This window comes from Antechinus flavipes, chromosome 6 (genome assembly GCF_016432865.1).
Source record: "Antechinus flavipes isolate AdamAnt ecotype Samford, QLD, Australia chromosome 6, AdamAnt_v2, whole genome shotgun sequence".
NCBI classification, from domain to species: Eukaryota; Metazoa; Chordata; class Mammalia; order Dasyuromorphia; family Dasyuridae; genus Antechinus; species Antechinus flavipes.
The window spans coordinates 199750386-199775509 of record NC_067403.1 but is presented as its reverse complement, the minus strand read 5'-3'; the positions used below and the strand labels follow the sequence as shown (position 1 = coordinate 199775509).

The following is a 25124-nucleotide window of genomic DNA, read 5'->3' as shown; positions in this document are numbered from 1 at the left end:
TCTTGACACTAATACTTATGTAATTTGAATTACTTTCTTAGCATAATTCCAGATTACTTTCCAGAATGGTTGGACTGCAGTTTCAACAACAGTGCATTAATGTGTCTTGTCTTTTTGTAGTCTCTTCCATATTAACACTTTCTCTTTTGTCAGCTTTGCCAACTTTCTGGGCATGAGAAGATGCCTCTGAGTAATTTTGATGTGAATATTCTTTATTATTAGTGATTTAGTGTAATTCTCAATAACATCTCATATTTGCATTTCCAGAGGAGGAAAATGGTACTGTTTCCTTGCTAACTGAGCTCAGAAACAACATACTTCTCTATTGTTTGCAAGTCTAAATTTCCTTGATATTCAAATGTTTAGTGCCAGCTTAATGCTTGAACATGGAACTGAATATCCTCAAGAAAGAACTAGAAAGATGACAGTTTGAGATGTATTCAGAGTCTAAGCCCTGGACAGAAGCAAAAAGTATATAGCTTGTGATTGTATGGAAGCTCTCACTACTAAACTCAGTGTATCTGGCAAAGGAGAAGGCTCTAGAAGACTTAATTGATATATAAATTACTAAAACAATATAGTGATCAGATAAAACAGAGGTCAAGAGGAAGCATTCTAACATTTGAAGAGAAAGGGAATATTTTTTGGTTGGGAAACCTTCATGGAGTAGGCAGCATCTGAGTGAGATGACAAAAGAAAACAGGAATTTCAATAAGCACCCAGTGGGTAAGCCATAATTTCATCCATCTCTGTGCTTCCATTTTACGGAACTCTGTATTTTTCTCACAGAGTTCCGTAAAATGGAAGCACAGAGATGGATGAAATCTGCCCAAGGATTTTGTAGTAAGTATAATAACTATCTCTTTTGAATTTCTGTTAGTGTTTTATGTCTTCTGGATTCTTGTAAGTGTGTACTGTCTTGATTTCCATGATATTTTTGCAGCAATAAAGTTTAAATATCTTGAAGCCTTCATTTATTATTCTTCCTGAACTACTGTCAGTGATTTTTGAACAACTCTAGAAAAGGGAGAAATGTTACAAGATTGTGGATAGGCAAAATGTGCCTTTCTTTTGTTGATTGTTTCTAGTTTAACCTGTATGTATTGTTTATTTAAATGATATCTCTCCGATTAAACTGTGTGTTCCTTGAGAACATTTTTTTTTTGCCTTTCTTTGTAAGCCCAGTACTTAGATATTTATTAACTGATTAATAACTTTAGGCTGAGGTAGCCACCAATGATGACTCCTGTGCAAGAAAGAATAAAAAAAAATTTTCTTCTAAGAGATAAGTGTTCAGAAAAGAAAATGGGCTAATCACAAAATAGTCCTTGTCCTCAACATGTTAAGGGAAATGAGTCACTCACAAGGGAAATGTCCACTACCTCAGTGCTGAACCAGATATCAATCCCCAGCTTTGCCATAACCACTAGTTGAGGTGCTAACAACTTCCTTGCTAAAAATAGCATTAATAAATTCATTTATTAGTAGACATTTAGTAGTAGTCACTGCGTGCAGATCTTCCCAAAATGAGCATGATAAGGAAGAGATAGAGTCTTGTCTTCTCCAGGACCTCCTTGACAAGGTGCAAAATGCATAAATTCATAGATGAGATACAAACAATATAGCTCAGTTGTAGTAAGCTCAATATCTTCCCCTACAGATTATTTCTATCAGCTTTCCCCTTTCAGGGATCATAGTACTGATACCTCTAGCAAGGGTAGAAGTAATAAATGACATGAGGGTCAGGTTTATAGCCATAGCAAGGAGTTGTAAGATTGGGCATTAGTAGCAACAACATCAGAGAGCCTGGCTTTTCAAACGATCCTATTTTGAGGGATTTTCATTTTGGTGATATGTAGTGATATAAAGATCAGTCACAGACATATTTAATATTAACATACTGTGTAGTTGACCAGGTCAGTGCATGCTGAGGGTGAGGAAGAGATATGAGAGACAGCTTTTAGAAAGAATGAGGATGGAGGGAATGTAGTAGTAAGAATATTTGATTTAGAAAGTCAGAAGATGTGGGTCTGAAACCCAGGTCTGCCAGTTTGCTAAATGTGCGACTTTGGATGAATAATTTCCTTCCTTTGAGCATCAGTTTCCTCATCTGTAAAATGAGGAATTATCATTAGTGAAGGAAAAATTTCAGAACCTATTTGAATGACGATAGAAGAGCTTTGATGAGTTGGGAATTGGGGAAGTAAAGGTTCCAATTGGATATTTGGCCTCAGGTACCTTCAACACATTTCTCTGGGAAAGGACAATGTGGACTCTCAAGAGAATAGAAGTTCATAGAAGGACAGTATTGCAGACCCCCAGAGCCACTTGATTTCCTTCCCATGGTTACTGTCCTTTTAAATGACTCCTAAATAATAGCAAACAGGGAAGTGGGTTCCACTATGTGGTTTTTTCTTGGTTCCTGGACCCTTTTCATTTCCTCTTAGAGCATTTCCTTGGCTAGGCAAGGCTTCAGTCTCCTGAACTCTGGTACCACATGTCCATCTGCCTGCTGAACATCTAAAAGACTCCACTTCTGACTCTCACAACCAGATGTTTTCCTAATATCTCAAATTCACCAATTCCCAAGGCTAACTCCTCATCTTCTTCCAAATCTCAAGTTCCCACCCTTTTCTTTGTTTCTTTTCATAGAACCACCTGCTCAGTCATTCAGACTTAGAATCCCAGTATCGTCTTTAATTCATCCTTCCTTCTTCAATTCACCAGTCAGTTGTCAAACCAAGTATTCTTCCAGAATTTTGGGAATTTTGGCAAACATCCTACTCAGTGTAAATTGACAGCATAGCATGATAGATATGCAATCAACAGTGGCAGATTGAATATAGGGGAGTAAAGAGTAGAGAGCAGAGAGTTGGCATGGGGAGTAGAGAGTAGAGAGAATGAGGAGTCAGGGAGGGCACCTAGGATGTAAACCTGGGGGATTCAAAGGATGGGGCACCTTGAATAGTATCAAGGAACTCAAAAAGAAGGGGAGGGTCTTTTTGGGAGGGGAGTGATAAAGATAATGAGTTCAAGTTTGGACATGTTGCGTTTAAGATATCTATAGGATCACCAGTTTGACATGTTCAATAGGCATTTGGAGATCTGAAGCAAACTCTCCTGTCAGTCAGGTTTTTCACCTACATAATAAGATGGGGAGGGGTTTAGACTACATAATCTTTAATGTCCCTCCCATAGAACATTCTATGTTCTAAGAGCTTTCCAACTTCTGAATTCTGTGTTCTAAAGCCTCTCTAGGATCTATTATTCTGTGTTTTAATGTCTGTTCCTAGCCCTGAAACTCTCTAATTCCATTCTTTTTCCTTAGAGTTAACTGAAAACTGCCTCCTTGATTGATTCCCAATTTTCCTGGTTCTGGGAAATTTTAAAAGCAGTTAGGTCACAATTTAGGGGGAAATTTAGAGGAAGACTAAGTAGGAAAGATTGACCACAGAATTCCAAGATGGCTGGATAGGGTATATAAAAAAGATCACTTATTCTGAATTCAAAGGATTGGGTTTGCCCTAACATCCCTTCAAAACTACTGTCCTTTATTTCTCCTTTCTTTTTCTACCAAATTCTTAAAAAGGCTGCCTATGCTCATACATTCACTTCCTCTCTTCTCACTAATCACTTAGCACTTTGTAATCTGGTTTCTAATTTCATAATTTAGTTTAAACCATTTTCTTGAAAGTGATTTTTTTAGTTGCCAAATCTGATGGCCTTTTTTTCTTTCAGTCTTCACCCTTATTAGCCCATATGCTGCATCTGCCATTGTTGGTTGCCATCTCCTCCTGAATAATTTCTCCTTCATGACCGTCCTCTTTTCTGGTTTACTTTCCACCACTTTGACTCACATCTCCAAAATTGGGGAAGAAGTAAAAAAGGTACTCAATGTAGAGTGTAAATCGGGTATGGGTCACATAATTTTCTCTTTACTTAACTTACAATTGTTGGAAGTATGATGCTAAAACTTCCTCAGAACATAAGACAGTTGGTAGAATTGATGACTTGGTATTTTACATTCCATCTCAGCTCTGCACTATCAAGTCTATCTAAACCTAGGTCAGGACTCATTTGCTCATTGTTAGGTTTTAATGGCTCAGAGTGATCGTAAATAGAAATTTATTTTTCTGGGCAGAAACTCTGAGGATCTTCCTTTACCAGACTGATTGTTTTATGGAAGCAAACGAAGCCATCTTTTGCCTCAATCATAACCTAGCCTTTAATTACTGAGAGAGCATCATCTCAAACAAACTGAGACCTGGGAAAGCACTTAGCTTAAAAAGGCCAAAGTTCCCCACCGCACTGGGCCCTCACCATTCATCCTGATCTATGTTTTGCCAATGGCTCTTGAGGAGAGAGTGGAGCTGATGACTTTGTACAGTTCTGCCTCACTTAAATCCAATTCACTTGCAACTCAAAACATCACCCTCCTGATGTTATTGGTCTTCTCTGAGGATGAAGAGTGAACGACAAGCACTTACTCAGGAAAGGAGAAATAAAGCAGCCAGGAGCCTCGTCATAAACTTTCCTTGTGGAGCCCAAATCTCATGCTGGGAGGAGAGTGAGGCGAGGGGAATGAACATGAGGAATCTCCTACCTCCTTCATGGGAGTATAGAGGCAAACACATACTTGCCACATGGGCTGTGAGGGTAAGGGTAGTATCTTTTGACCTAGTCCCTGAGCTACTTGCCTCTGTGTCCCCATGGTCAATAAATGGATTCTTCATCATCTTACAGTATTAGATTACAGTATTAGACTAGATGAGTTTGGCTCAGACATTGGATCTGGATTATCTGAAATTACTCTCTCTGGTTAGGTCAGTCACTTGGGAAAAAGTTCAGGCTTGTGCTAGGTTCAGGAAAGAAGTACAGAACTTCACTGACTCATCTCAGGCAAAATTATTCTCTAAAGTTGCACTTCTGTGGCCAGACAAATCCGAAGCTCTTCCTTTACCAGACTGATTGTTTTACGAAGGCAAACAAAGCCATCTTTTGTCTCAATTTCTTGGGAAAGACTTGGGATGAGGTTGGATGATACCCTTGCTGCACTTAGACTAGGAGTATTAGACTGATCCCAAACCTCCAGAGACCTCAGATCTCTGCCTAGAACCTACTCTGGCTTGTCTATCAGATTCTCTATAGAACTTGAGCGTCCTTCTTTTCAATTCCTGATCCAGGTGGGGGAACCTAGGGGTTATTCCTTCCACATCTCACTAGAGTGGTGCATCTCTCAGCCCCAATGAATCACTCTACTATCTTTCCACAATTTCCTTTCCAAATCTTTGTACATGAATGCAAACTAAGCGAATGTGCCCCAATCACTACTTAAAAGCAGTTCATTTGTTTGACTCAAGTATAAGACTAGACAGTTCCCATAATCTGTGAACTTATTTTCCTCTTCTCCCAAGGCTAAGGGACCCTAACATTACATTTCATTACCTTTTTTTATCTCTTGTGAGGTCCTGTATTTGTATTTAGAGTTGAAACTGTGATGAGTATCTTTAGTGAACTTGTATTCAGGGAGGATGTAGTCTCCCCGCTGCTACCTCTGCTTCTGTTCTCCTCACCCACAGGGGCCTATTTTATCTCCTCAGCATCATTTCAAAACTCACTCCTACTTTGTGGTCTCCTATTTCTCTACAATTTAATCTCTTTCATCTCACTTTACTTTAAATGGGGACCCCATCTGGGCCTTTGAACCTGCTTAGAAGGTGATGTCAAAAAGATAATTTCACCAAGGCAAAGCTCGCTTCCTGTCAAGCACTTGCCATCTGTGCTCTAGGGTAGTCTCTCCTTTCTGGGTTTTCATGACATTCTTCTTTCCTAGTTTATGTCCCACTTCTTTAACTGTATCTTCTCAGTCTCCTCTGCTAACTGATCATCCACATCACTCTCCCTAATTTTTTTTACTCCTCAATGTTTTGTCCCAGATTCTTTTCTCCCTCTAGACTCTGTTGGTAACTGACTTGGTACCTCACAAGCTCTCATAGATTTATCATCTTTATTATGCATCTGATCCAAAAATATAAATACATGTGTGATTCATATCTAGGGAGTCTCCAAAATTGGGGGAAGAGTAAAAAAGGAACTCGATGCACAGTATAAATTAGTTATGGGCCAGATAATTTACTCTGATACTATTCATACAATGAAAACATAAAAGACTGTGCATGGTGGCTGCAAAGAAAGATACTCATATTCTAATAAAGGAAAGAGAAGGGAGATACCCTGCTAACAACCATGTGCATACAAGGTACAGAGTACATGGGAGTACATGCCTTCAGAGGGAAGGCAATGGGGCTAGGGAAGAAAGAAAACCAGGAAAGCCTCCTATAGAAGGTAAGACTTAAGTAGAATCCTGAAGGAAGCTTTTGTTTTTTTAAAAAAAAAAAAAGCAGTCTTAATGGGTATGTGGTCTAGATATAAAAGACTACATCATGAACAAATTAGAGAAACATGAAAAAATTATCCATCAGATAGGATGAGAGAATAGGAGAAAAGTTTATGACCAAACAAGGAATTAAAAGGATCACAGAATATAAAATAGACCATTTTCGTTGCACAAAATGATGTTTTTACACAAATAAATTTAATAAAGCCAAGATTAAAAGGGAAATAATTGAGGAAAATCTTTGCAGGATGTTTCTATGATAAAGGCATCATTTTTCAGAAATATAAGGAAATGCTTCAAATTTATAAGAAAAAAAGTCATTTGCTATTTTATAAATGGTGTAAAGATATGAAAAGATAGATTCAAGGAAAGAGACTCAGGTATTTGTAGTCATATGAAAAATGCTCCAAATTAGAGAAAAGCAAATCAAAACAATTTTGAGATTCTACCTCATAACCTGGCATAAGTGCAAAGATGAAAAAAGAAGAAAAATGACAAATGCTGGAGGGACTGTGGCAAAGTTTTTGTCTGGTCGTGGATACACCCATTGGTGGATGGGTACAATCATTCTGGAAAGTCATTTGTAATCATATGCAAAAATATTACAAATAGCATGTGACTTTGACCAACTCTATCACAGGTAGGGCAATACCGCAAAGAGATCAAAGACCTTGTGAAAGGTCCTATTTGTTTATAAATAATTATAGCATCTTGTGATGATCTTTTTCTTCTTTAAAATATAAGATGATGGTTCTCTCTGGGAGAAGGTAGGTTTCTCGGGGGAGGTTTTCTGGAGGCAGCTTTAGTTTCAGTTCAGATCAATAATTACCCCAAATACAGCCAGCTGGTAAAAATACAAATGTTTATTTCTCCTTCCAAGTCTTGTCTCTTTCCATGGGCCCCGATAGCTAGATTCTTAGAGGCCTATCTCTCTGCTTGGTTCCAAGAGCTCCCTCCCTATGTCTCCAAATCCAAAGGTTTTGTCCTTCAGCCTCTGCCTCTGCTTTCTTCAGCCTCCAGCCAGCACAGATGGAATGAATCTCTTGTCTCCTTCACTTGGGGCTCGGCTAGCTTTCTGGCGAGTCTTTCAGACCAGCTTGGTCTCAGTGGGGGAAGTGCAGGAGCCCAGCCACCACAGTGGTATGAGATGAAGATGAATCTGGTTGTGCCTCAGAGAGAGCCTTCTCAATCTTCAGCTCAGCTCCGACTCGACTTGTGGCTTCTTCTGACTTGATGCTCTTCTCTTCATGTAATTTGGCTGAATTCTGTCTGGGAGCCTCTGTCTGTATCTTATATATGAGAGAGAGGAATTGTGGGATACATGAGAGAGGGATTATGGGTTTTCTCCCATAGTGCTCTCTGGCCCTAAGAGCTTCAAGGGAGGTGTGAATTCACAAAATTACAAAGTTTACTTTGTGAATCTCCCATACATGTGAACTCCAATGAGTAAAGGTGTGAACACAAGCATTGTATCAATTAGTTCTACTTAGTACCTTGTTTCAGGTTCTGGCCCAAAACATCTTCTTGTAAGATCAGATCAAGAATCTATCAACTCCAATGAGTTAGCAGTTTGGAAAGATTCCAACATCTCCCCCTTTCTTTTGTTTTCCAAAGGGGCTCATTTGAAACAGGTACACATAAATCCATCAATATGGGCCAGAACTTTGAAACAGATATACATGGTATACATAAATCCATCAATATGGGAGGCATTACACATAATTTACATAAACATATAGTAATATAACACAGGCTAGTAGTAATGTAACAAATAACATGAATCAACATGAAAATTTAAGTACTGCAATAGCCTCATCAACAATTTTTCATCTCAAGAAATCCAATGATTCTTGCAATTACATAAAATACATAAGCACATAGCAATATAACACAGGCTAGTAGTAATGTAACAAATAACAAGAATCAACATGAAAATTTACACATGTCCATAAGTTCTAGAAATAGTCCAAAAGGAATCCGTTGTCCATTAGTTCATGTGCCAGGAATCCAATAATTCCTGTAAGCTCTGCTGCTTGAAGTCAGTATCTGGGCAACCATCATCAGATTGTCTATTAGGGGTATGTAACAGTAAGCCTGATGCTACTACTTCTCCTGGTTGATAAATCACAGGTTGTCTAATGTGTTAGTGCCTGGGATATTAGCTACAAATTCCCCAGTTTCCCACATTAGTGTGTGGATGGCCACTGTTTTGTAAACACGGAGGTGAAATGGTCAAGCCTATTGTTCCTGGAGGCAAGAGATCCATAGGCTGGAGAGAAACAGATCTCACCTCTCCAGGGGGTATCTCAGTAGTCTCTACTGCATACAACTCTGTTTTTCCTAATTGCAATCCCCTTTTCCCCTCCGATTGCCTTTTGGCTGATTGATTGTGTAATCTCCTTCTTCCATCTGTTTGCCTTTTGGTTGATCATATCTTACTATCGAATTTCTAAAGACTCTCTGGGTGTAACTTCGGCTGCCATCTCCCCCACCTGGGGTCCTGAAGCTGGGCCCCGCCTCTCATTTCCCTGAGTCAATCTACATTCAGAGACCCAGTGAAAGCCTCCGTTACATTTTGCAATGGGGTTTTGGGTTTTATTCTCTCACCCTGTCTTCTCATTGTATCGCTGTATCTACATTGGGTTCTTAGATGTCCAACTTTTCCACACTGAAAACATCAACGAATTTCTCTAGAAGTCCCTTGCCAAGAGGGACCCTGTCTTCCCATATTCATCATAGTTTGAGTATAATAAGCATTTGTGCCCACTGTGGCACAGTGTCTTATGATCTCTTCTAAAAGAGCATCTTTGTCTAGCCCCCATATAATTCTTTTGCAAACCTCATTGGCATTTTCCTTAGCCAAATGTCTAGTCATTATTTCTATTGCCGCATTGCACAAAGAGTGGGCGGGGGCCATTCTTTCTCCAAGCATATATATTAATAGAGTATGGTCCAATTACTATTTAGCCTCACATGCTTGGGACCTCAGTGCATCAACGCCAGCTTCAGGCTATTACAGCATCTCTTTTTGTAGTGGCAAAAAATTGGAAATTTATGGGATTCCTATTAACTGAGGAATGGCTGAATAAGTTATTATATAAGAATGCTATATAGCATAGTAGTGTTCCATCACATTCTTATATAATAACTTATTCAGCCATTATTTTTAGATTATTTTTAAAAATGAAAAAGCTTATATAAATTGATAGTGAAGTGAACAGAACCCAGAAGAAGAAATTATATTATAATATCAAAATTATGTAAATGAACAGTTTTAAAGACTTTTATCAATTGATGAAAAACAAAATGAGTGGAACAGGGAAGATTATTTTTTTGTAGATCTTACATTGTTTAAAAATATTTTTATAAGATTGTTGAGCTCCAATTTTTTTCTCCTTCTCTGCCTTCCCTCTCTCCTTTCCAAGACAGCAAGCAATCTGATATAGATTATAAATGTACAATCATATCAAATATATTTCCACATTAGTCATGTTGTGAAAGAAGAATCTGAACAAAAGGGAAAACTATAAGAAAGAAAAAAACAAAATCAAAAGTGAAAATAGTATGCTTCAATATGCATTCAGACTTCATAGTTCTTTCTTAGGATGTGTATAACATTTTCCATCATGAATCTATTGGAATTGTCTTGGATTGTTGTATAGTTGAGGAAAGTCAAGTCTTTCATAGTTGATCATTGTAAAATGAAGGAGAACAATTTATATGATAACAACACTATAAAAACAAATAACTTGGGAAGCTGTAAGAACTATGATTAATGCAATGACCATTCATCATTTCCAAAGACTGATAGTGAAATATGGTATTCATTACAGAGAAGTGATGGACTGAGAGTGCAGAATGAGGCAGGTGCTCGTATGTGTATGTATGTGGGTGTGTATAAATTATATATGTGTGTGTATCTATATATGTGTATATATGCATACAAATCTATTTGCATCCAACCATTGAAGGAATTTGTTTTGTTTTATTATGCCTAATTGTTATAAGATATGTGTTTTTCTTTAAATTTTCTCCCCAATGAAATTAGGAAGGAGAAAAAATAAGTTTTATTAATTCTAAAGACATAGAGGTGGCTGAATGCTTTGCTGTTTAGTTATGTCTGACTCTTCATGAACCATCCTAGCTTTTCTTGGCAAAAATACTGGAGGGATGTGTATTTTCCTTTTCCAGAGATTAAATTACCTGCCCAGAGTCACACAATTAGAAAGTATCTGAATCCAGGTCTTCCCAACTCTAGGCCGATGCTGTGCCCACTGTATCACCCAGCTGACTCTGGATGAGTGCTACAAATGTTAAAAGTTGAATGCACTTTGAGATGAGTCACTGTAATTTTAGTTTTTATTAATTAATTATTTTATTTTGTTACAAGAGAATCTCACAAAGTGGGAATAATCTATAAATGTTTGAAATATTAAAAATGCATCTGAAAAAAATTTTAAAGGAGGTAAGCCAGGGAAGCAAGAAGAACAAAGTGAAGAAGGAAAATATTCTGGAAATGGGGATGAAATCTGGAAATGGAATGTCATGTATGAGGACAGCCACTCTCATATAGAGTGTGTGGAAAGGGGTAAAGATCAAGTAGATGAGAAAGGTAGGAAGAAGCCAGATTCTGAAAAGCTTTAAAAGCCAAACAGGATTTTATATTTGACTCTGGAGGTACAAGGGAACCATTGAGCTTTATTGGGTGTTGGAGTGATGTAGTCATACCTAGTTTTTGAGAAGATTATTTTGATGGCTGAAGGAGGGTGGATTGAACTAGGGAGACACTCAAGACATGAAGACTAACGTGGAAACTATTGCAGTAGTCCATAAAGGGGCTAATTAGAACTTGCACCAGGATGGTGATTGTATGAGTGAAGAGAGGGGAATGTAGACAAAAGATATTGTGAAGGTCAAGATGATAGACTGGGTGATAGACTGGATATGTGGGATGAGTGTGAGTATAAATGAATGGGGAGAATCATATGAAATTAAGAGCTCAGGTGCCCATGAGGTTGATAGTTCCCTTAACAGTAATAAGAACAGTAATAGGACAAGGGAAGGTTTGTGGGGAAAGAAAGCAAGCTCTTCAATGGATATGTTACTTTAGAAATGCTTATATTTGGAGCATGTTTAATTGTTGGTGATGTGAATGAGACTGGAGCTCAGAAAAAAGTTTAGGGCTAAATAAACAGAGCTGAAAATCGCTCACATAAAGATGATAATTGGATTCATGGTAGCTGATGGGATCACTAAGCAAGACAGTATAGTGGGAGATTCCTGATTACTGGTTTTTCACATCTGGTTTTCATATGCCAGAAGTGCTATGTTAGGTGCTATGTTGCACCTAATGTAGGAGCAGGGCAGGCAGTGCCAGACCTGAAGACAGCAAGACTCATCTTCCTGAGTTCAAATTCAGCCTCAGATAGTAGCCGTATGACCCTAAACAAGTCATATAACTCTGCTTGCCTTAATTTCCTTGTCTGTCAAATGAGCTGGAGAAGGAAGCAAACCACTCCAGTATCTTTGCCAATAAAACTCCAAATGGGGTCACAAAGGATAAGACATGATTGAGCAACAATTGTTTTTTTCCTCATAAATTTATTTATTTTTAATACACATTGCTTTATGAATCATGTTGGGAGAGAAAAATCAGAGCAAAAGGGAAAAATCATAGGAGGGATTAAAAAATCAGAAAAAAAGAAGTCAACATTGTATGTGTTGATTTACGTCTCCTTCCTTCTTTTTCTGGATGCAGATGCTATTTTTGGTCCAAAGTCTATTAAGGACCACGCCTAAGTGTGAAGGGGCTGGTTAGTTTTCCAAAAGCCCCCACAGCTGTGAATCCTAACACACTTAAAGGACTTGCAAATCAGCCTTTACTGATCCAGATGTTGCTTGTGAATTGGGAATGAAATAAATCAGAGGCAAGAGGGAAGAGGAGAGGTCAGAGAACGCAACTGCCTCTCTGTCTGCTTGTATCGGTATCATCCTCTTACATGAAGGAATCCATTCTGCTGGTCTGAATTAGTGGCCAGCAGCCACAAGCAGATTGCTCCGGTCACAAAAGTCTATTGGGATTGCTTTGGATCACTGAACCAACGAGAACCAAACCTTTCATAACTGATCATCACACATTCTTGAGCAACAAATGTTATAAAAGGTTTTCTTCTTGGTGAAGTTTGTTGCTAACTGTGTATGTGTGTGTGGGTGTATATGTGAGTATGTTGGAGAGAATGTTATTTCTTCATTTCTAATGTTTTTTTCTCAGTTGTTTTTTAGTTAAGAGTATGCTCTTTGCCTTACTGTTTCCTTCCTGTTCTGTCTCCCCAGTTGTCTGACTTCAGTGTTAAAAAGCATTAAATGCTGACAGCAGCCCATATGTTTGTGTCAGACAGGTCACGTTTATGACACAGTCGATGTGAATATTTCTGTGCTATCTGCAGACTTTATGGCACAGACTAGGATGGATATCACATTTGTGATTTCATTGGCATGGGGAACAGTTAGCTAAGGAAAGCATCTATCTTTTTCATCAATGCATTTCAGCACCTTCTCTGCCACTTAATTGTCTTAGAAAATTGGCGAGAAGTTAAATGACTTGGCTCAGAGTGCCACAGCCAGCATGGGTCAGAGGCTGGACTCAAGCCCTCCAAATTCCTGGTACTACAGGTATCCACAGCATTACATGGTCATTCACTTGATATAACAAAAAAGTAATTACACAACTCTCATATGAAGTATCCTTCCTCGGTGCTGGGAACTCAATGAAAAAAGACATAGTTTCATGGAATTTAGAGCTGGAAAAGACTTCAAAGATCACCTACTTTGACCCAAATGAGGAGCCATGACCTGAGACAAAATTGGTTGCTCTTTTAGTGTATTACATTGCCTTTTAACTCATCCACTCAAGAAGCTTACAATCTAAGCAGGATGGATGTGGCTAGGACAAATGCACACAAATAAGCATGATAGAAGACAGAACGTGGTTAAAAAAAAAAAAAAGCAAGGATTCTATTTACAGGATTCTAAGAAAACATAAGGAGAGAATTTAGTCAGTCGTTGCCATGGAGATGTCACCAAGCATCTATTAGCTCCTGTATTATTGGAGTTAGTTCTGCTGGGAAGAGTTTCACAGAGGATTGTGGTGGAAAGATTCCAGAGAGAGGAGAGTAAAGAAGCAAGGTCAGGATTTATGTGGTATCTTCTGTTTTGGCACCATGTATGGGAATACTAGGTACCAGGGTTTTGCATCTCCATTCCCAGATTTTCCCATTATTAAAAATCGGTAGTCCTCAACAATTTGACTGCGGTGATTTTGAACTCCCTATCCACATTCCCAGTACCAAAGCATTCTCTTGAGTACAAAGAGGCTCATCTATTGTCTTTTTCTTTGCTTTCCTTTTCTTTCTTTCTTTCTTTCTTTTTTTTTTTTTTTTTTTGCTAAGGCAATTGGAGTCAAGTGACTTGCCCAGGGTCACACAGCTAGGAAGTGTTAAGTGTCTGAGACCAGATTTGAACTCAGGTTCTCCTGATTTCAGGGCTGGTGCTCTATCCACTGCACCATCTAGCTGTCTCCCTCCATTGTCTTTTTTAGATTTTTTTCCAAGGACTTCTTACTAAAGAATTTCAGAAGAGTCCACATGGCACAAATCTTATGCAATCTCAGACTTACAGAAGAAAATTACAAGGGGGCAGCTAGGTGGCACTGATCCTAGAGTCAGGGCACTTACTGTGTGACTCTGGGCAAGTCACAACCCCAATTGCCAATTCAAAAAAAAAAAAAGAAAGAAAGAAAGAAAAGAAAGAAAAGGAAAGAAATTATAATTGTCTTCATATACAGAGTTAAGCAGAATCAAACAAAGAACATTTTAAAAAGCTTATCAGAGATTACTTTTTTGCTTAGTATTTATAAAAGGTCTGTCTTGGGGCTTACAAATACTTTCCTCAAAAGAAAAACAAGCTTATCTCTGAAAGAAGGCTTGGTTCCTACAGAGCTTCTTGAATCAGGTGAGGCTCTCCCCAGAGAGATTAGGGATGGGTGAAAGTCAACCAGAAGTCACCAGCTAACCTTTCAAGTGTGAAATAAAATAACTTTCATTTGCAAAACTCTCCTGGGTCCCAACAGTAGTTTAGGGTGCATAAAATATCCCTTGGGATCTTTGAAACATAAAGACTCCAACTGGAGGTTAAAATAAAGTATATCTGGGTATCTCATCCATACACTATGCACAAACCCTAATCCCTCAAACAACACAGGATACCCAACATTTCCCCAGAGATCACTATGATATCTAGGGGATCCTAAAAGGAGGTTTAAACTCATTATCCTTCACTAGGATAAGCAGCCTTAGTTCCAAAAGAAAGAAAGTAGGCTCAGGTAAACTTTAAATATATATGAGGCTTCCGAAAGGGATTAAGCACTTGGAATTGATTACTTGGTACTACTAGCCAGAAGTAATCCTGCAGGTTATAATGATTACCTAATAAGACAAGTCATGTAAATGTGCTTTAAAGCAAAAAAGAAAAAATAAGAACATTTGTGAGTTATAAGAGCTTCTGGACCACCAGTATTTTAGTGATGCAAAATCCACTTGGCTCATAGTGGCTACAATGCATAAGTAGTGGAATGATCTTGAACAAAACAGCACAGTAACACAACATGTATCAATATATTAATATTCAAATGAGCACAAGTTATCTCAAAGCACTTGTCATTGAAACACTGGGAAATGGACTTCAGTTTGCAGTCTAAAACAAGAATAAAAAAGATCACTTTTCTCCTGTGGATCCCTGCAAAATTAGAGTGCACTGTGATGGTATTTTTGAGCAACTTGGAGTATTTGGGTGATGGGACACATGGAAATGTTTTGTTTCATCCTCCAGTTGGATTCTCTATGAATTCTAATAACCAATGAATTAATACACAACCTGGCTCAGAGAATCATCTCAATATTGATTGACATCCTTGCTATGAACTATACCAAAAGACATTTAAAAAGGTAGTGGTAAATGAAAGCATAGCTTATGGATCTGGAAGCACCAAACAAAAGAGTTGAGAGTTTATTTCATTGTGTGTCAAAATGAATTAAGAAGAAACATCCTTGGTGCCGATGATGGGCATAAGCAAAACAAAAATTAAATAAAAAATACACAAGATAACTGAAGATAGTTGTAGCTTATGTACCCGTATCTGGAATGGAAGAGGAGGTATGAGAATTCTATGAAGAACTATTACTCTTTAATGGTGGGGGCCAGAGGACACCGTCACCATCAAGAGCAAGGCATTGTCCTCCCTTGTCACCATCTAGGATTTCTAGGTGAAGGTCCGAGCACCAGGCCCGCATCTCCCGGATCTCAGATGTTTCCCTGGCTAAAGCCTTCTCAACATCAACTTTTCTGGAAAAAGAAGTAGTTTGGAGGACAGTCTTTGGATGGCTTTGGCAGTGAGAAAATGTGGACAGCAGGGGGCACAAGGGACCCAAATTGGCCAGTCCAGTAGACTAAACAGAATTCAAAATCCTAGATTACTTTTGAAGAGAATTATAGAACAGAGGTAAAAGAAACCTTAAGAATGTAGAATGTGAAAAGGGGAGATTTTAGAACCTAGAATTTCAGCATTTCAGAAGCTATTAGAACACCAACCACAGATCATCCCAGGTTAAGGAGATTATTTTATCCAAATTATTCATTTAAATCGGAGGAAAATAGGGTAGAAAGAGGAGAATCTTGCCTGAGGGCACACAGGGACTCAATGGAAAAACTGACTGTCTCTGATCTCCCCCTACCTGTTCTGTCAGCTTGAGGACCTTGACATATACTCTGTACCTCAACTATTCCCAACCTGGGTCTCAAAGAAGCTCCCTCCCTGCTTTGCAATTCTGATATTGCTGGAAATGAAACAGAAAATGAAATCCCTCTGTCCCCACCCATGGCTATACTTGGAAGTCACTTTCTTGAGGCTCTCAAGAGTGCTCTTCCCTGGATGGAAGTCTTCCTCCTGGAATTGACTCTTCTTCCACCGATTCCTGGTTTCCTACCATCAGCCTCACCTCAATAAATTCCCTCACTGAAGCTGCTAGGGGACTTGGCTGGGGCATGATCTGGGGAGAAGAACTCCATCTCTATTAACCTTTGTCCTGCTGAGATAAGAGTAAACAGAAGAGGGTCAAAAGCTGAATGATAAAGGGATAAAGTATCCTAGATCAAAGTGAACTGTCTTAGACTGGGAATCTGGAATCTGGGTTCTAGGAAACTCAAAGTTTCTCCACATATCATCCATCAGCTTCTTTTTGCTATCCAAAGAACCACTAATACTCCCTAACTTCTCCAGAAAGGGAAAGTAGGGCTTTTTATCTAAAGAGTCAAGAGGTAGGAATAATAACCAACTCTGTTTCTATGGCCCTTCAAGGATAAGACATGTTTCCCTATGGAAATCTGGGAGGAAGGCAGTAGTGTGGGTTCACTACAAATGCGCCATTAAATATCAACTGGTCCTTTGTTACTATTTAGCAATCCTTTTTTTCCCCCTGGTTTACTCACTAAATCATACTCGTACTAACTGTTCAGACTTTCTCTTCTCTTCTTAAACCCTCTCAGCTAAAGAGTTTGTCTCCTACTTTATTAGGAAAATAGAGGTCTTTTGTCCATCTTCTATAACATCACATCCCCCTAACTCATCCTCCATTTACTTATCTCTGAAGAAAAACCCTCTCCTAGACCAAGACCATTCCTTGACCTTATCCTCTCATTCACTTCCAGTGACTTGTTTCTTCAATCACTCTCTCTTTGTCAGTTTAATAATCTTTCTTTAACCTCTTGTTCTTCCTCTGCTGCCTCCAATTATGCCCAGATCTCTGTAACCTTCCCTTGTCCTCCACTCAACCCTATAATTCCTCAGATTATCCCTCTCCTTTTCCTAGCCGAATTCCTGGAAAGAGTTGCCAACCCTTGTTGCCTTCATTCCTATAACGTCCACTCTTCTGAAACCTTTTGCAAACTGGTTTCTGACCCCAACACAATGAAATGGCTCTCTCCAAGGTTACCAATAATCTCTTAATTGCTAAATCCAAAGGTCTTTTCTATGGGGCTCATCCTCCTTGCCTTCTCAGCACTTTTTGTCATTCGTGTCTGCTCTTTCTTGCAAACTCTATCCTGTAAACTTCTCTGAAATTGTTATCCCTTGGTTCTGCCCCAACTTGTCAGACTGATCTTGCTCAATTTCCTTTTCTGAGTCATCGACCATCTCCTTTCCTCTACTGTGGATATTCCTCAAACCTCTGCTCTGAACCTTCTTTTCTCTTTTATGGGTTAGATTATAATCTCTACACAGATAAAACTCCTGAATCTATATATCTCATCTTACTCTTTCCTGAACTCATGTTGAATTGTCAATTGTCTGCTCAATAAATCCATCTAAATTCCTATAGTCAAGAAAGAGGCAGCAGGGTAATGAGTGCTGGAAATGCAATTATAGGATGTGGTTCAAATTCTTGCCATCTAATCTACTACCTTCCTAGGTAAGATGTGTGTGTAATATCTTGACTGTCCCATTAAATTATAATTGAGGCAGATTATTATAAATTATAAACTTAAGGCAGAAAGTCTCTCTCTTTTTTAAGCTTTTTATTTTTCAAAACATATATATGGATAATTCTTTGACATTAATTCTTGTATAATCTTGTGTTCCAATTTCCCCCTTTTCCCTACCCCTCCCCTAGATGGCAAGTAGTCCAATATATGTTAAACAAGGTAGAAATATGTTAAATCCAATATATGCATACATATTTCTACAATTATCTTGCTGCACAAGAAAAATCAATTCAAAAAAGAAAAAATAAGAAAACAAAATGCAAGCAAACAACAACAAAAAGAATGAAAATTCTATGCTGTGGTCCACATTCTGTTCCCACTGTCCTCTCTCTGGGTGTATATGGCTCTCTTCATCACTGAACAAGTGGAACTGTTTGAATCATCTCATTGTTGAAGAGGGCCGCGTCTGTCAGAATTGATCATCATATAGTATTGTTGTTGAAGTATATAATGATCTCCTGGTCCTGCTCATTTCACTCAGCATCAGTTCATATAAGTCTCTCCAGGCCTCTCTGAATCATCCTGATTTTTGTTTCTTACAGAACAATAATATTCCATAATATTCATATATCTTGTTTAATCTAGATGTTGGATGGCTCTCTCCAACACGGGTCTATTAATCCTTACATTTAAAAGAAAAAAAAAGCTTGTGTGGTTTTTTAACTCTTGCTGTCCCCTCAGCTTCAGTGCCTTGTGAATAATCCTCTTTTATCTCTAAAAAGTGTGTATGCCCCTCAGAAGCTCCCTGTCTCTTTCTAATCCAAGGACCGGTAACTTTTTTTTTTTTTTGTCATAAGCCCTTTTGATGGTTTAGTGAACCTACTGAATCCATTTTTTCAAATAATGGTTTTTCATGCATAAAATAAAACATATAAGATTGCAAAAGGAAACAGTCATATTGAAATACAAAATCCCAAGAGAGTGGGGTTCTTGGACAGAACAGCATACATCTCAAGAGAACTATGTAAGATCCTATGGGAGAACTAGAAAATCACCCAAAAGTCTCAATGAAACCTAAGAAGAAAATAATGATTCCTTCTAATGACTAATTGTAGTACTTTATGTCCTTTCTAGGGTTTTTGAGAATTCTTTTTCACATTTTGTAGTGAAAAAAGGCTGTTCTCTCCCTGATATGTATATGTTACCATTAATGCTTTTATGGGAGCTAGGAACCTTGGGATCCACATCTATGGAAATCTAGATATGAGCTATAATCAGAAACGTTCCCAGAGTAAATTCTGGATAAGGGCAGTTAGCCAAAGAGTATACATGATCTTCTCTCGTCTCTGTGAGCCTGGAGCCTTGTGTGTGCGAGGGGCCAGGATGCTCTATGCCATGGGTTATAGACATAAAGAGCTTTGCTTGTTTGTTTGGTTTTTCTTCCTGGGGCATGTTTCCAAGACCTGGCAGAAAGCCTCTGAAACTTGTTTAATCAGTTCTAGTATTTCATTTGGGGACAAATATTACCAGTGAAAGGATGTTAGAAGACTGCCTAACATGAAGTTCTGGGCAAGAAAATGAAGACCTCAGGGAGGGGCACAGGTGGTGTTTTCATCACTGCTGCAAATCAAACAAAGCTCTTACACTTAGAAATATCAATAGTCAAATTGTTACTTACATGTGGTCTAAAAACTGTATTATTCTTAGCTCTCCCTTCCCTCCCCCACTTGCTTTTCTGCCATTCTGCAAAAGAGGAACGATGAAAAGTCATTTTTGAACTTTCTTTTGTGAGTTGTAATGGCCAAATTTTTCACTGCCTAACGACCATTCTACTGGTGACATACCTTTCTGTACTCACACACTCACTCAATCAACACTATTAAATATCTACTGTAAGCTAAATATCACTGAGCTAGGCTCTAAGGATGGCAAAATGAAATAGTTCCTGCCCTCAAAGATCTCTCATTCTAAGGGGGAGACAACATGTACAAATACAAAACATACAAGGTAAGTTTGGGAGCGTAAGGAGGAAATCAGGAGGAAATCGGTTCTAGAGTTGACTCTTGAAAGAAGCCAAGGATTCTAAGAAATTTAAAGAGACTGAATTGTAGGCATGAAAGACAGTCAATTCAAAGGCTGGGAGATGGGACATCTTGTGTAGGGGATAAATGAAACAAGCCAGTTTTGCTGGGCCATGTGGAAGGGAGTAATGTGTATTAGGCCAGGAGAGATAGAATGGAACCCATTTGCCATAGTTGTTCAGTCCTGTTCAACTCTTCTTGACCCCATCTGGCATTTTCTTGGCAAAGGTACTGGAATGGTTTTGCCATTTTCTTCTCCAGCTCATTTTACAAATGGGGAAACTGAGGCAAACAGGGTTAAATGACTTGCCGTAAGTCATATAGCTTATAAGTGTGTGAAGACAAATTTGAATTCAGTTCTTCCTGACTCCACTTCCACACTTAGCTGCCTTTTTCATACCATACAAAGGAATTTATGTTTGATCCTGAAGATAATGGTGAGCCTTGGAGTTTAGTGAATGAAGGTTGACGTAGTCTGTCACTGGGACACCTTTGACCATGTAAGGCAATCATGAGAATCAGTGTAGTGCAGTATAAAGAATACTGCCCTGAATTCAGACCCTGCCCTGATCATTCACTGTCTATATGATCTTGGCAAGTCATTAAATTCCCTTGGCCTCAGTTTCCTCATCTGTAAAATGGCAGAGAACGTGGATTATATGGTATCTTAAATCCCTTTCTTCTCCATCTATGACTCACCCCACATAAAGGCCTCGGACCTCGGAGTAGGACCTTCTGTGGAGGGAGTTAAGTGTTCTTGTTTTTTTTTTTTTTTTTTTTCTGAAAGTTTCTCTTTCCAAGCCTTACTCCTTTATCCCGTGTTTTAAAAAAACCCTTTTACATGAAGCTAGTTCTTCTTTAAGTCTTGAGATCTCAGGTTCTAGGTTCTAGCCGCCTCAGTATCTTATAACTGCCAGATTCCTGACAGCACCCCGGAGAAAAAGGAAGGCGCTTGGGGTCTGTCGGTGCCGGCCTAAAACTAGGGACTGGGCCAGGCTGGGTGGGCGGGGTTGAAGAGTCGGAGAAGGGAGGGAAGGGGCGGGGAGAAGGAGGCTGGGTCCTGCTGGGGTTCGAGGCTGCGGCGGGCTGGGGGAGAGGGTTGGAGGGAGGGAGAAGCGAAAGAGCCGGGGCGGGCTAGCGGGCAGGCGGGCAGGGGGCGGGAGTCCTGGAGAGGGAGGGCGGGATGGAAGAGGGAGGGGAAGAGGGGGAAGGGGCGGGGGCTGGCGGCTGGAGGAGAGCAAAGTGGGTAGGGATAACCGAAGCGGGGGCCGAGGCGTTGGAGTTGGACAGGCATGGGCTGGGGCTCGGACCGGGCCTTGGGCTCGCCGGGCCCTGGGACAGCCCGCTGGCCCCCGGGACTCCTCCTCCTCCTCCTCTTCCTTCCGCTGGGGACCGGGACTCGGGTTCGAGAGCCTAGAGGTGAGGAGGGGTCGGACGAGCAGAAAGGATCGGGGAGGGGAAACAGGGTCCGGGATCCATCCTTGTCCTGTCAGCAGTGGCTGGAACTGCAGTGGAGGAACGCACTTGGGGAGAGCCCCCAAAGGGCTTCAAGTAGGGAAAGGCAGAGTGGATTGGGGCCGGCGCCTGGGAGACCAGGAGAAGGGCAAGAACCCGGGTGCGATTGGTCAGAGGGAGCAGGGCGCTCCTGGATCAAAGAGAACCTCCAACCGCTGCCTCCGGGACAGGCGCGATGTTGGGCACTGGGGCGGACTCCCTCACTCGGGGCTGAGATTTACCGTCTCGCTGAATTGGGTCAGTCGAAAGCCAAGTCTATCCCATCTGGGGCTGAGGCTGGGATTCTCCTGCCAACTCAGAGAACGGAGCTGGAAAGGGGCTCAGAAACAGAACATGGAATGTCAGGGCTGGGAAAAGACCTTCGCACATAGCGCAGGCGAGGGGAGATAGAGCTGGGAGGGACCTTAGGACTCAGAACAATTCGGCAGCATAGAACAAACACTGATTGATTACTCCTGGAGATACCCAGTTTAGATAAGACAAGAGGCCTTATCCCAAAAAACTGGAAGAAAAAGTAAAGCGTCCTAAAGCAGTCTGGTAGGGGACCACTAAATTGTGGAGATCCTTGAATGCCCAGCAAAAGAAATCAAGCTTTTCTTGGCTGGCTCTCGGGTGCAGTGACAATAGGGACAGACCAGAAATCAGAAAGCACTAAGTTCAAATCCCACCCCTGCCATGGCCATATCACTCAATCTTACTGAACATTAGTTTCTTCCCGTGTAAAAAGGAGACTAATTCCTGCAGTATTTATCCTCACAGGGTTGTTTCCTGGTTCAAATGAGATAATGTGTGCAAAATGCCCGAGCATTATTAATTTTACCAGGACCTATTTAAGATTAGAGTATAGTCAAGGAAAGACAATTCTATGTGGAAATAAGAAAGAATCCACTGGAGATAAATTGGAGGCAAAATGACTTGTTGGGAAGATATTGCAATGGTCCAGGGACAAGGTAATGAAGACTTCTACTGAGGTAGCTAGGGGAAATTGGGGGTCAGTGATAAGAGAGATGTGACAATGGACTCAAAAGGACCTTGGTAATTGATTGTATAGAAGAAGTGAGGAAGAAGAGTTTTCTCTTAATGGCATGGTTACAAACATGGAAAAGTGATGATGATGCCGGACAGAAATCATGATAGCAGAAGGAAGAGAAGGTTTAGGGGGTAACAATTTTAGTGAAGAAAGATAATGTGCTTAGTTTGGGACATACCAGGCCAGGAGAACATTTAGGTATAGATGTCCCATGTGGAGTTAAATATTTAGGTCTAGAAAACAGATGTGGGAATCACTACAAAGAAATAATTATTGAAGGTATGGAGCGGAATAACATTGCCCAGGAAAAGATATTGGGCATAAGAGGGTTAACTATAGAGCAAAAATACACTCATTATAAAGGTAAAAGATGAGCAACCCATTGAAAAGATAGGGGAGCAGTGGGAGTCAGAAAATTCAAGAGAATGTGCTGTTTCTGAAGCCAAGGGAATAGAAAATATTCAGCAGGAAATGCTAGTCAGCAGTGTTTAAAGTTGGGAGAAACTAAACAGTATGAGAACTGAAGGAGGCCAGTTGCATTTGTCAATTAGTAGCTCAGGAGAGATTGAGAAAAAGCAGTTTCAGTAGAGTGGTAGAAACAGAAACCTGGTTGCTAGGATCTGTATGTGAAGTCTGGTTTTACTCTCACTGAGCAAATACTTATTTTTTTTTCCTTTTGGTAGTTGACAGTCATTAAACAAACTGGCTCAGTTAATTACATAAATTTTTTTAATGAGGTCCATTGCAAAAAAAAAATCATTTGTAAAAAATCAACCAGTTTCCTTCTCAAATTTTCATAAATGATAATTTTGATTTGTGTATGGACCATTATAGAAATTAAAAAGTTGTCATTTGTCTGAAATTGCTGATGTCTTTTTGGTTACCTTCTTTGTATTAGAGATAGAGAGTATTAATAATACTCTCTGTGATTTTCTTTTTACTTTTGAAATCTCCTCTGCATTATCTTGAAAACCAATTCCTGGCTGCTTTTAAAAATCATTTTGTCTCTGGTATGGATTTCACTTATGTATTTGGTTAGGTTTAGTTGCCTTTTACAATATCATCTTTTTGAATACCAATTTTCCTTTTCTCACAAAAACTCATTGGGTGTAGTGGTTTTCCCATTGTCATTAATGATGAAAATAAATCACTAGAAAAAAGCAAATTTCTAATAAGATGTCTCTTATGTACATGTCAAAATCATATAAGACTCTCTGATATAGACAACAGAATACTTTGTTCAAAGACTTTCTGCTCACCATTGTTAATAACACCAATAATTAGCAACACGGTGCCAATTAGCCACAGTAATAATTAGTTAATGTTAATATTAGCTACAGCACCAGCCACCCTTACTGGCTAATTAGCTATTGATAGTAATGATTAGCTAATATTTATATATCACTTAAAGCTTTACAAAGTGCCATACTTATTATTTCATTGGATCCTAACAATCCTGTGAGGTAGGTGCTACTATTATTCTCATTTTATACATGAAGAACTAAGAGAGAAAAGTGCCATGGGTCACACAGCTAGTAAGTGTCCAAAGCAGGATTCAAATCCAAGTCTTTCTCATTCTCAGTTCAATCTTCTATCTATTTTGCCACATGGCAAGACATAAAACAGAGAAATATATGATGAACAAGGGCATTTGTCAGTGCCATGTTGAGCAAAGTCCAAATGGAAACATTCTATAGATGATGAGGTCCTCCAAATGATCTGGTATGCAGACAATTTGGGGGAAATGACCTCCAATTCTAGTATCTTAGAGAGCCTCTTCAAAGAGATACACAACCACTCAAAAGAAATTAATTTAACAACCCAACCAGGAAACAGCAAATGGATTAAGAATTCCTATTCTCAAAATTAAGTCTTACATGTTGGATGGGGAGTCCTTAGAGTGACTTAGTCCATCAGTATGTGTATTTTGACTAGGTATTTCAGATGAACAATGGAATAGGAAGGCAGGATGAATCAGTTTTGGGAAATTACTCAGTACTTTCAGTAACCCCCAAGCTTTTCCCAGTAACATCTACCTTTTCAACAGTAGTCCCCTGGTGATGTTATATAAGTGTAAATTGTGAAAGATTACAATTTCCAATAAATCAAAATTGCAGGGGACTCAACTGCCAGGGAGAAGCATCTGGGCATAACTAAGTGGTAGCATAGTGCCAAAAATGACTTTTATAAAGAAGTAGTGCAAAACCTTCTACCGAGAATACCGAGTGGAGGAGATAGACCAATCTTGTGGAGAGAGTAAGTGATAACAGATGGAGAGCCTAAGTGTTACAGTGGCACCCACAAAGTTTTAAAAGATCCAGAGAAAGACCTCCAACTTGTTGGGCAGACATCCTATAAAGGATTTATTAGAGGAAATGATGAATAAGAATTGTAGCACAAGTTGAAAAGATATGAATGGGTTGTGATATGTACCAGTGAAGTAAGCAAACAGTGGGACTAGATTAGATGATCTCTCATATCTCTTCCAATTCTAAGTCCTATAATCTTTTTTCATCAAGTTTGAACCTTGTGAGGATCCACATGGATTTCTCAAAAGATTAGAGTAAGA

The 25124-nt window shown here is 39.4% G+C and overlaps 1 protein-coding gene across 1 annotated transcript in view; it reads left to right on the top strand.

Moving 5' to 3' along the window:
* Positions 1-21269: 21269 nt before the first annotated feature.
* Positions 21270-25124, top strand: part of ADAM33 (ADAM metallopeptidase domain 33) — a 38080-nt gene continuing 34225 nt past the window's right edge. Inside the window, 1 exon segment of the mRNA XM_051967483.1 lies at positions 21270-21429. Within this exon segment, the coding sequence (XP_051823443.1) occupies positions 21303-21429 (127 nt within the window). The 5' untranslated portion in view covers positions 21270-21302.